The sequence below is a fragment of the Malaclemys terrapin genome, chromosome 2, assembly GCF_027887155.1.
Source record: "Malaclemys terrapin pileata isolate rMalTer1 chromosome 2, rMalTer1.hap1, whole genome shotgun sequence".
Taxonomy (NCBI): domain Eukaryota; kingdom Metazoa; phylum Chordata; order Testudines; family Emydidae; genus Malaclemys; species Malaclemys terrapin.
The window spans coordinates 46,138,893-46,151,934 of record NC_071506.1 but is presented as its reverse complement, the minus strand read 5'-3'; the positions used below and the strand labels follow the sequence as shown (position 1 = coordinate 46,151,934).

General features: G+C 40.1%; 1 protein-coding gene across 2 annotated transcripts in view; it reads left to right on the top strand.

The window, feature by feature from the left end:
* Window positions 1-13,042, top strand: part of RIPK2 (receptor interacting serine/threonine kinase 2) — a 38,958-nt gene that overhangs the window by 18,774 nt on the left and 7,142 nt on the right. For both annotated transcript variants that reach the window (XM_054020197.1, XM_054020198.1), the window contains 5 exons: window positions 3,810-3,967; window positions 7,641-7,690; window positions 7,894-8,055; window positions 12,048-12,133; window positions 12,287-12,382. In XM_054020197.1, the coding sequence (XP_053876172.1) occupies window positions 3,810-3,967; window positions 7,641-7,690; window positions 7,894-8,055; window positions 12,048-12,133; window positions 12,287-12,382 (552 nt within the window). The remainder of the gene's footprint in view (window positions 1-3,809; window positions 3,968-7,640; window positions 7,691-7,893; window positions 8,056-12,047; window positions 12,134-12,286; window positions 12,383-13,042) is intronic.

Below are 13,042 nucleotides of genomic sequence, written 5' to 3'. Positions count from 1 at the left end.
GACTCTGCTCCCAGCTCTGACCTGCTTCCTGGGATGCTTTTCTGGCCCCTCTTGGTGGCACAGCTCTGCTCCCCAGCTCAGGTTGGGCCCCTGCTTTCTCCTTGGGCCCCACTCTGTCTGACCCAGGCAATTCCAGCTCACATAGAGGACGGGATCCGATGGCCTCCTGACTCCCTGATTAGCCTGCCCGCCCTGTCAATCAGGCTGACCTGGAGCACTGGCCTCTCCCCATTGTTCCTGGGGGGCTGTCAGTTTCAGGGTCCTGATTTCCCATCGATCCTTCCCCTTACTTTTAGTACTGGGAGCTAGCCACCCAAAACACCCCCACTGAGTTTTAGTAAGGGGACAACAGTCCCCTTACACATAGCAGAACTGAAGTGTGTTTAATATTGCAGACAAGGACTGAGGATAGGAAGGGACAAACTTATACTCCAGTCCTGCAGTTGTGTCTTTGAAGGCAGAGCCTCATCTTCTTCAGGGAGGTTCCACACAGAAATGGGTTGACTTGCACCAATCCAATTGCAGATTCCTGGCCTTTAGCAGCACACTGCCTTTCCATAATGTTGGCCTATGCAGTATGCCATACAGATTAAATAAAGCAAAGTTAGTAGATGAGAAATTTAACTGAGATAAACCTGTGGATATCTGAAGGGATTATACCTAGGGAAAATAACCAAATTCTCAGCAAAATTAACATAAAAGTAGTCATGATTTCACAGTTTTAGTTACAGAGAAGAGGGGTTGGAGGTACTATAATAAGACAGTGTTAAGATAAGCAAAATGTTAGTTCATGGTAACAAAATAGAGAGGAATTAAAGAAGTAATTAGGCAGTGCAAGAAATAATAGCAGTGGCTAATATTCAGAAGTGGTAACACTTTCTTATGAAAGTCCTTGAGGATAACCCTTAATGTGGTCCTTTCAGAGTAGAAACTCCTTCGAAGGACTGCTCAAGTTCTGAAGTCAGAGGAGCTCAGGTAGGCCCTGGTGGGTTTCCCATGCCCAGCAACAGTGTAATATGTGATGTACTGTCTTGCTTCCAAATTGTCATTCTTCACTCAGCAGTGCTTATTGTAGCCTTAGAACATCTCTTCAAATATGCACGCTCTGAGTTTGGATAGTATGGGAAGGCGAGAAACCTACCTGGCAGATACTTCCTGAAGGAGAATTGATGAGGGGATAATCAAGGCCTTGGTTGCTTATTAGGCTGGATATTCACCTTAAAATAGAACAAAACATACGTGAAATTGTTTCTGAGCCATCTTAACTTTAATGGTTTATTATGGACCTTTAATTCAGAGGCAAAGAGAAGGAAGTATTGGTGATGAAGAATCCATTTGTTGAGAAAACTGTTGGTCACTTTTATAATTTGAATAGAAATAAAAACAGTTTGATAAAGTTTTGTTTCCTTTCATCAATAGTTTGAAAATTTGAAATGGACAATCTGGAACATTTAGTATTACAGTAATTGAGGGAGATGCTTTGCCTTAAATTTGAATGGTTAATGCTTTAAGATGAATTTTTCTACAGATGCTTTATGTGGGGGTTAATTGCTCATTGCTTATTAAGTAGCTCTCTAATTATTTGAGCTGCCTTTGGGTGGAGTGTAATTAAGATTTTTAATAACTGGCAGAAAATGGAAGGAGATACATCTGCTGTGTATTATAAAAAAGAAAGTATTGAACATATGGAAAATATGCAGTCATAGTGTGTCTGATTGCATCAAATATCTGCTAAATTAGTAAGATTTCTGTTGAATTACAATGAGACCAGACACACACAAGTGCATTATGCAAATTGGTTTTAAAATCATTCCCTCCTCCCCCAATGACCTCAAAAGCTAGTCAGAAGAAAGCTCTTATAGACAGGCCATGTACTCCATGACACAATGAAATCAAGTCCATTACAAGAACTTTAATTTATTCTGTTCTAATTAAATATTCTTCCTTCACTTCCACCTGTCCTACATAAATACACATAACTATGGCCCAGTCAGTGACATAACACCAGTCAATAATTATTTTTAACTTTTTTTTTTCCGCGTGTATTCTCCAGGAAGCTCATATCCATAGATCTTAGTTGTTGCAATGTTGTCCAGGCAGCCTTGCTCAGAACCCTTTTTCCCTATCGTGTGTGTACCAGAAAAGTGTGGAGTGGGTAGCTCGCTTTATCTCCTTGGATTTCCACCCATTGGCCACTGTCCTGAATTCTAGGCATCCCAACTGGACAGCCTACACTTCTGGTTCTCTCTCCCCCATGCTGGAAGCTGGAGTCCAGCTCTTGCTCCCTGATCCCCTGCTGCCTGGTTCAGTGGAACAGTGTGGGATGCTGTGACAGGTTGCTATACTCACTGCTGGATGATGCCATCTCCTGGCGGTTCTGGGGATTATCTCAGTCACAGCAACGCCCATTCTAGTGGTTAAACCCCATCAGTTTCTCCTCTGCTGCTCTTCTTGCTCTCAGGAGCCGCAGCTATCCTCTCTGTGACTCGGCCTCTGACCAGGTTGCTCAGCATGCCCCCCTTCTGGGGTATAGTCCTTCAAAGTTTCTGTCACTCCCATAGTGGCCAAGGCAGTCTTCCAGTTCACTCCCTTGCCAGTACCATTTTCCCAGTGTCAGGCAGAGGAACCTGGGCCTACTCTCTACTCCGGGTTCCAGCCCAGGGACCCTACAACATGCAACCAACGTCTGTTCAGTCTCCAACCTTGCTGCTTATTCCCTGGGCTGCTTCCTACCCCAGCACTCCCTCACTCTCTGGGGTTTGTCAGTCTCTCTACTCCCTCCTCCCAGGGAGCACTAGTGGGCTACTTGTCTTGATAGCCCTCCCAACACACTTCCCTTCTCCCAGAAAGTGACTGCAGACTCCTTCCCTGTAGTCCTTCCTACCATCAGCTCCCTGGCTTTATAGAACCGCTGCCTGTTCTCACACAGGTTCACTTTCCTCTCGGACTAAAAGGTTAATTGGCCCATCTGGCTTCCATTAATTCCTTCAGGGCAAGGGGGGGGGAGGGGTTGAGGTGGACACCCCATCACAGGTGCATGCATTGCAAACCAATTAATTCTTAGTTTGTAGGGAAGGATAGAGAACAAGAAGCAGTTTCAGGCATGTCCCAGCCAGACATGGAAACAGCAAACAAAATATTGGGTGCCTGTCTGCAGCAAAATGGCAAATTTCGCAGCCAAAATGATTAATTCTATGGCATCTTGGAAAAATGCTAGGTCCAAGGAGCTCTGATTGAGATGATAAGAACTGCACCACTCTCTGAGTTGTTGTTGTTGTTTTTGGATAGTGCTGCATCATTTTACACTTGATTAATGTTTTCAAGATTTTCTTTCCAACCATAAGAGCTAGAAACATAAGTGTTTGGTCTTTGGAAATGAAAGCTGATATTCTGAAATGCAGTTTTTTAGCAAGGGTGAATTCCACAGCCAAATCACGGACTACATGGGAGGTGTTGCCCACAGGGAGCAATGGGAGGGAACATCTTTTCATTCTATTTATTTTTGTACACCACCTAGCACAGTGGGGTCCTGGTCCATAACTATGGCGATTAAGTGTTACGGTAGTTCAAATCATTAATAAATAATAATACTGTGGTGACAACATGAACCCTGATTTGGAAACATTTTCTAAATCAAGGCTGGTGTTTTTTGTAGCTAGCAGAACACCATAGCCACTTTCATTTCAAATGGGATGGAGTGTTTTAAACAAACTCTTCATTCAGTTCTATTTTTGACAACTTGCACTAACATCAGTGCATAGATGGGACCTGCTGCTCTCTCAGAATGACAGATTTTTGTTCTTTACCAGATTGCGGATTTTGGTTTATCGAAATGGCGCATGGTGTCCACATCACAATCACGAGGTGACAAATCTCTGCCAGAGGGAGGGACTATTATCTACATGCCACCTGAAGACTATAATCCCAATCAGAAAACCCGTGCAAGTGTAAAGCATGATATATACAGGTACTGCCTGTTATCCTACAGTGGGCACTGCAAACTGAAAAGTAAAAATTGTCAAAGGAACTTGATTATAATGAACCAGAACAAGTTATTTTGGGAGACTAAATGGATAAAGTACAATTTTTGAAAACCTCTTTCCCTAGCAAACATTAGGACAAATATAATGCCCTAGAGATTAGGGTAAAAACAGGATAACTAGAAAAAGGGATTGGTTGGAGTTAACCCAATGTTGTTTAATTTTCTGAACATCCCACAAATCAGGGCTTGCAGGGAATAGAATTACCCTGCTGAAAACAGGATGGATGAGGGGAGAGAGCAAATGTGTAGCAAAACAAAGTGCAAACATCCAGATGAACGAACTATGCACACCTACTTAAGAGATCTCCGTGGCTAACGTGCAGAGATTAATGTAATTTGCAAGACAAGCATGGGGTGAGAGAAAAAGCATTAACTTACAAAAGGTCAGGTGAAGGGACAGGCAAAAACAGAGTATACATCATATAGAAATCCAGGGAGAGCTATTCCAGTAAGCTTTTGAATGGCACATATAGAGTAATAGCTACCTATAAAAGAAACAGCAGTTGCTTTCTCCGTGTAAGAGATACTGAACAAGTTAGCTCAGAAGGGTACCACCTTAAAGCCTGTCTAAACAATCAAGGAGGGGATTGAGTTGAGGAAGTGGATAGTTAACAGTTGACAGATGGCCTACGGCAGTCAAGCATAGTTTTTAAGAATATCTATTAAGGCTGCATTTTTGCTACTTGAGTCATGGATTCCATAATTTTCATATATTTTAAAAATATCTAGGACTTCTGACACTTTGGGACTCTTACATGTAGGTGTGTGGATGCAGTGGTAAGAGATGAACCAGTTTCAGAGACTAAACTGCCAAGACAAAGCCCGGGCTTCCTGGAGGAGAGAGCATTAACTCTCATAATTAGCTCTTTCCCTTGAGGTGCAGAGGAAGCACCTGGCATTCCTAGCAAGAAATCAGGGAGAGAGAATATCCCTGTAACTCTCACCTTTTGAGAGGTGTAAGTGGTTGTGGAGCAAGAGAGAAGAATCAGGAGCTCAAGGCAGTTCATTGGAGGAGCAGGAGAGGGAGTGCAACCTGCAGCAGGCCCTGTCTATGCTTATGGTTTTAGAAGGATGTGACAGTATCGGTTAGAGTGGGGGAGAGCCTAAAGAGGTTGGTTAGGAGAGAGAGAAGAGAAGGAGAGTAAAGGGAAAGAAAGAGTAAGTTTAGAGGGAAAACTAGACTGAAAAAGAGGTTTGGAAGGAGGGAGAGATTGTCTAGAAAGAGGAGAAGAAGAAACTGAGAACATGGGTGGAAAGAAGGGAGAGAACCCAAACCAAAGGAGTAGAGAAGAAGACCGATGTAGGGAGAGAAGAAGACAAGAGACGAGAACATCCATTGAAGAAGAGAGACAAGGTGGATGAGGTAATATCTTTTATTGGACCAACTTCTGTTGATGAGAGAGACAAGCACTCAAGCTACACAGTGCTCTTCTTCGGGTCTGGGAAAGATCCTGTGAGTGTCACAGCTAAATACAAGATGGAACAGATGGTTTAGCATAGGTAGGTAGTAGTTAAACAATCTGTTCCACTTTGTATTTAGCTATGATGCTCAGAGTACCTTTCCCAGACACGAAGAAGAGCTCTGTGTAGCTTGAATGCTTGTCTCTCTCACCAACAGAAGTTGGTCCAATAAAAGATATTACCTCACCTACCTTGTGTTTCTAATATCCTGGGACCAACACAGCTACAACACTACATACTAAAAAAGAGAACAGGAGCAAATCAAGCTATACAATGGAAGGAAAGAGAAAGGTATAGTGAGGGAAAGAGGAACACGAGACAAAGGAAAACAAATAGGAAGTTGCAGACTACAATGTGACAGAAGAGATGAAAATGTTTAATTATATCATATCTCAGATTGAATGGGAGGGTGATGTTGGGGGTTTCCCAGGCTGTGGCAGAGTTCATTCACCCCTCTGAATGCTCTTAGGCCTTCCTGTCAGGGATGAGTCTTTGACTTCTGTACCAGTTTGACTCAGTTACTCTAGTTGAAAAGCAGAATTTTTGCCTTTAAAATCCACTGTTTTCTACCAAATGTCAGGGACAGTGAACTCTCTCTTAAGTCACTACTCAGGGGACCAACAATGTGTTGCTGCATAGAAGTAGTGTTCTGCTTCTCCTTTATTAAAAGTGTAGTTCTGAGCCTATTCCTGCTCCCATGGAGATTATTGGGAAAAGTCCCATTGATTTATATATTAACACAATTAGGCTTAGTAAGTTTGGAGTTATTTCTGATTCTTCTCTGCAGACTGAATATGGCGTGTATGACACCTAACCCAACTGATCACTGTTTATATTCAGAGTCCCAACAGCATTCTTTATGGACAAAAATATTTATTGAATTACTTTTCACTCGTGTTAGCACTGCATAGGTAACACCACTCTGGAGAGGGAGCTAGATTCTATTTTTTTTTTTTTTTTTAATAATATATGGAGATATACCTATCTTGTAGAACTGGAAGGGACCTTGAAAGGTCATTGAGTTCAGCCCCCTGCCTTCACTAGCAGGACCAAGTACTGATTTTTGCCCCAGATCCCTAAGTGGCCCTCTCAAGGATTGAGCTCACAACCCTGGGTTTAGCAGGCCAATGCTCAAACCACTGAGCTATCCCTCCCACATATGACTTGCCTATAATTAATAGAATTATTAACTGAGTTCCAATTGCAGGACCAAATTTTTCCCCTGTTTCCTCTTCGCAGTCTGTTTAAAGGCTTTGCACAGGTGTAACTAAGGATAGATGATGGCCTGCTGAACTCATGTTAGTTTAGGCATGTCTACGCTACAAAATTAAGTTGACTTATGTTAGGTCAGCCTACAGCCACTGTGGTAATTAAATCTGCTCCTCCTGTCCACACTATGCTCCTTCTGTCAGTGTGCATCCACGCCAGCAGCGCATGCACCAACTTAAGTGGAGCATTGTGGGGCAATGATAGCCAGAGCCCCAGTCCCGCTGACCCCCCCGGAGCTGTGAACCCCGCCACCTGGGGCAGCGGGATTATGGCTGTCAGCCATGGGTCAGCAGGGCTCCAGCTACCAAAGGCAGCAATAAGCAATGTAAGCAACTCAGTGTCTACATGGACACTGCGTCAACCTAACTACATCGACCTAATCACTATGCCTCTCCTGGAGGTGGAGTTATTAGGTTGGCCTAGTGCGTGAGTTAAATCAGAGGGAGGAGCATTGTAGTGTAGACACTTAATTAGGTTGACGTAAGCTGCCTTATGTGGACCTACTCTGAGGTGTAGAATGGGCCTGTGAAAGAAAGCCCTCTTAACACTGAGAGCCCAGGATGAGAAGGGCTAGCAGGTAGAAAAAACTCTCTACTTATAAACTGATTTTTTTATGTGAAATCAGTGAGGTTTTCAAAGGCACATATGGCCACCATAAATAAAGTCAGCTATAGCACATTGTTCTTTACTCAGTGCTACCCTTGTTGTTGGTTTTCATAACATGTATGAAGGGGGACATTATTATAGTCAACCATTTAAGTTGGTGTTGTGCAAGCTTATTTTAATGAAATATTTTGTATGATGCTGAGTGCATTGTCAGCATAAATAATAAAATGTTCTAAAGTAATGCACATTTTTACTTTAACAGCTATGCCATTATTATGTGGGAAGTAATGTCAAGAAAACAGCCCTTTGAAGGTGAGAATGTGTTCTTTAGTTTTCTTTTATAGCCTTATTTACATTTAGCTAAAGCCTCTGTACAGTAATCTGAACACAATTATTTTGGCAGAATTACAACATCCCTAATTATTGTCTGCAATTTTAATTTATCCTCCTATAGTAAACAATCACTATCAATAGTACATATATTTCTAATAAATGCCTGATATCTATTTTGACAGAAGTTATAAACCCCTTGCAGATTATGTATAGTGTGTCACAAGGAAAGCGACCAGACACTAGTGAAGAAACTTTATCAATGGACATACCCCACCGAGTGCTGATAGTAACATTAATGGCAAGTGGATGGGCACAAAATCCAGATGAAAGACCTTCTTTTTCAAGTGAGTTTACTTGCTTGGTATAGGTTAAGTGGAAAACCGTATCCCCCAAAATACCTGTATGTTAATACAATGTTGAGATTGCTTAATTGCAGTCACAAAAAGGAAATGTAAACAACTGCATCCAAAACAGCTTTAACTCAGCCTTGTCAAATATCTTATATAATTTACGCTTTACATTTAACAGCATATACAGTAACATTAAGCTCTCATGCTAGAAGTCAAACAATAATAAAAATGGAACATGTACAATGCAGCCAGGTTTATATTGTAGTTGGAATCTTCAATTTTGTATTTCCTGTCTTTTTGTGATTAATTGTGCAACCTTAACATGATTTATTTATTTGCACTTAATTTACTGTTTGTTTTTGAAGGGGTGGGAGTTTTAAGGAGGAAAATAATTAGAGGAAAACAGATAAAATAAGGCTAGTGGAACTTGTAAGCAGTCAGAGGTGTTTTGCTTGCTGAACTAACAGTGAGCCCTAGATTAGAAATTCCTATAAAAAAACTGAACCAGCCTTTTACGATCAAACTTTTACCCTTTCATAAACAAATGTGTGTGTTCCCGGAACACACCTGTGTTCTGGGGGAAGCAGTGTGAAAACACTGTCCCACCTTCCTGAATGAGGGGCTGCTGTTGCACAAGCCCCTTCAGCCTGCTTCACATCAAGCTCATCAGCTCCATTGCACAGTAGTTCCACTGCCAGTGGGATTTCATGGCTGTGGAATTGGCAGCTGGCTCTGCCCCTAAGTGCACCCATAGAATTTTAAATGTCTATTATGCAGGCTCAGTACACAACCCCCAAAGTCTTAGTTTTTCATGCAAGACACTAGTGCCAACTTTCAGCATATTGCTACAGCAATGTTTAAAAAGTTGTGGCTAGATTTAAAAAAAAAAAAAAACCACTGGGAACAATGCTTTCTGGGTTTCCCCTTCCTCTCTCACTCATTTTGCTTATACTTTTCCCTCCAAATCACCATTAGGTAGAGAGCTGAGCCTAAGTGCCAATGAGCCTAAAAGGTGAATATTGTGTGGAGAAATATAAGAAACTATAATGTAAACAATGTTGCAGTCTTTACTAGATCGGTCCCTACCACCAGTTGCAATGATAATCGGAAACTAATTGTATATTTAAGACTTAAAGTGGCATTTGACAGATTTTAAATGTTTATCATACTGACTAGGTGACTCACTCTAGTTATAAATATCTTTTTTTTTTTTTTAAATAAATGGAGATATATCCTATCTCCTAGAACTGGAAGGGACGTTGGGTCATTGAGTCCAGCCCCCTGCCTTTACTAGCAAGATGGAGTACTGATTTTGCCCCAGATCCCTAAATGGCCCCCTCAAGGATTGAACTCACAACCCTGGGTTTAGCAAGCCAGTGGTCAAACCACTGAGCTATCCCTCCCCTCTACACTTCTCACCTTTAATGCTGTCAGGTTTTACTATGAAATCCTATCTTAATGCCTTTAGCTCTTTTACAGTGAGTCCTGTAACCTGGAACACTGAATACAGAAGGCAAACATGATATGGAGGGGGGATGTCAGATTATCTTGTAAAAGCAGAAAAGTAGCAATCTTTAATTGTTCAAAATTTAATGGCCTTGGTGCTTTTCTTCTGCCCTCCCAATTAGTGTTGCAAAATGAAGACAGTAAGATTGTGCTGGGGTACAAAATTCTGTATTTTAGAAGCTCTGTGACAGTTTACATGCCTAGACCTGCAGTTTCCTTTAAAAAAAGTGCTTTCTATTTTAAAACATCCCCAGTATGAAACACTAAACTTTTATCTTTCAAACTGAGGGTTTCAACAAATTTAACATCTCCATTTCTAGGGTGGTTTGGTTGCACAGTAGCTTCATTTCTCTAAAACTGTTGCCAGTTCTGTTCTTTTGAGCTGGAAAGTGTTTTGAAAGTTGCTTTCCAAAGAGCTCAGAAAGCAGACTGTTTTGACAATTTCAGTTCCTTCAGTGAAGCTGGCAGGAGAGAAAAATGAGGCATACTTATGTCTTTAATCCAAACACACAACACAGCATACTAGTGGATGGTTTAATGGGAAACTCAGTCTAGTATTTGGGATTTACAACCTTATGTTTGGATCATGGACAAGTCTTTTAATATTGGTGGATGTTTTGAAACTGAATGTCAGTTTTAAGACAGAGTCCAGTTTGGGGCTTATGAACTTTTACCTTGTCTCTTGTTTTAACCAAAAACAATGAATATGTCATATCACAGCCTTTTATAAAAGCAGAGAAATGTTTCTGTGTTTTTATACTTCTTGGGTATTCTTATTTTGTAATGAATTGCATCAGCTAAAATGTTGTTTGTAGTGTTAGCACAATGTTAGAATTGTAAGGATTGTTTAATTAATGTTATAATTATATTTATCTGGGTTACATAATCAAAGTAGTATGTATCTTATGTGACTTCATAACAATAAATAACCTTACTTTTTTTTTTAATAAAAGGAAGAAAACAGGTGGTTTTATTTAAGGAGAAAACTTTTTCTGCTGTATTATTGTAAAAGCGGAATTTTCTACTCAGTTTACTTTTAGTTCCCTTCATTTTGCAGTGGTACTTGTAAGGGTTGAAATGTTTACTTTTTTGCTTCCTCTTTATATTTCTGTGATACTCATTGATAGTAAATTAGGAGAATTAGTGATGCCGAGATAAATCAGCTACCTTCCCTCTGACTACCTCTTCACCATTTTTAGAGTATCGTGCTCGGTTTCTGAAAAGTGCTTTTCAGTTTGAAAGAGAAAATTGAGAAGCAATTTTGCTCATAATCTGTCGATATTATGTGGGGATGTATTTTTTGTTCACTCAAGTATGTTTTCCTCTCAGTGCATCCTTGTAATGCTCACTATTGTTCATAGGAATTGTGTGTGCATCAAATAACATATCCCTTTGTTTCTACAAATTCCTGCCTTAAAACATAGTTTGCATGATCAGAAATAGCTTCTTATCTTCCTTATTTTAACTTTAAATGGTACTATGGATCATTTTGCAAGTTTTCTGTAAAATATTTTTCTCTATTGATGTTCTATAATTGTTTTGAAATACTGTCAAATGGACTCTGAGTTTTGACATGTTATACCATGTATGCCTGCCTTGAAGGGATACAGTAATTTAAGCTCAAAATTTGACCCACCTTGAAGCTTTTGATAAAGAATATCTCCAAATGCTAAATATCTTTTTTGTTCTAATTAGAGATTTCACCACACTATTGCAAAGGAGGTGAAGGGTCGTTTTGTTTTAAACCAGCTATTATTTACATTATGTTGGCCTAATGCCAGAGAAGCACTTCATGATGTTTTACTCCCTCAGGTGACTGTTCAGAAGCAGTCAACTACAGAACATTACTCTTGAGAATGGCATTGCTCAAAGAAGGAAATATATTTTTTTAAAAGTGTAAATTTTCTCTCCACTAGAAAAGCCTAGGGAAAATAAAAGACATAATGATTAGAGGGGGAAATTGGTTGTAAGCTTTCAACAAGTATCACCAAAGAATAGAGACTAAATTAGAAAAGACAAAGAGCCAGATTATCAGTGTAAATCAGCACAGCAATGTCAATGAGGTTTTGCTTCGTCATGCCAGTTGAGGATCTGGTGCCAAGTATTTAATAGTTCCCTTTTAACAAAATTATGCAGTATATTGTAAGATGGGAGTGGAAGTTGTGGGGTTTCCCAGGCCCTTATGTTTGCTTAAATATATCACTTTTTTGTAGCTGAGCTCAACTTAAATTAGACATTTCTGCAAGTAACAGCCATCCAGAAATTTTAAAAATCAGCTATGTAAGCCTTACATCAACACACATATGCTGGGATGGAGTAGTTGAACTTCCTGTCATCTAATTATTAAAATGACATAAAATCACTAGATAAATAGGTGGCATTAATCTCCCAGGGATGTCAATCTACCACTTTTCATGAGCATGAGAAAAATTACTGTTATTAAAAGTTAATGTTGACCTGAGTATTCTTTTCTTATTTAGAATGCTTAATAGATCTTGAACCAGTGTTGAGAACATTTGATGAGATATCTATGCTTGAAGCAGTAGTTCTCTTAAAGAGAGATAAGGTAAATAGCTTTTATTACAATGTAATATGAAAATACACTGAAATGGCAACTTGTGCTTGTCACAGTGTAACTAACGTAAGAATTGAGTCCATACTGTCCTGGCCTGGTAGATTTATAATGCACAACTAATAAGAATACCAATGTTTCTTTCAGTCAAAATATGAGTCTCAATGTATTCGCTTCAGTCACAAGACATCCGATGTGGAGCTGACATCTGTAAATATACCTCTGAATCTTAGTCCACAGGAGGTAAATCTTTTTCTTCTTAATTTTGAATTCAAGTTCTTTCCCAAATGTGTTGGGGTAACTAAAACATTTTGAAATGGTTTTTAGTTCAGTATGGGGAAAACTTTTCTCCCTCTCCTCTTCTGCAGCTGCACAGCCATGAAACACATAAAAGCAATGAAACTAGCAGAGTCAGTGGGGCAGGCAGCAGTAGGAAAGTCTGTTTCTATCTTCTGCACATCAGAGTGCAGTGTTTGCACAACAGCATGGATGGAGTTAGTTGTGGGTGGCCCAAGGGAGCTGGAAGACATGACCATGTTATCCAATGAATATAGGGAGCACACACATACCTCTACAGAGAATGTAGCAGACCACATCTGCTGCAACAGCCTGTTCTTTGCCACACGATGGGCGATTTCGGGGTCGGAAGAGATGATTTCATCCCCCACTCCCACTGATGTTGCTCAGGATTTGTTTTTAAATTATTGTGTCCCTTAGTGCTGCTTCTTTTCATTCTTACTACTAATAATTAAAATAGCATGTAATATCTTGGGCAGATGGTGGAAGAACATTTGCATTTGGTTTTTAACTTCTGTTAGGATATAGCTATTCAAGCCTGTCTGTAAAGGCCTATACTTGAAGAATTTAGGTATATGTTTATCATTTAGCTAGTTAAAGAGGTAT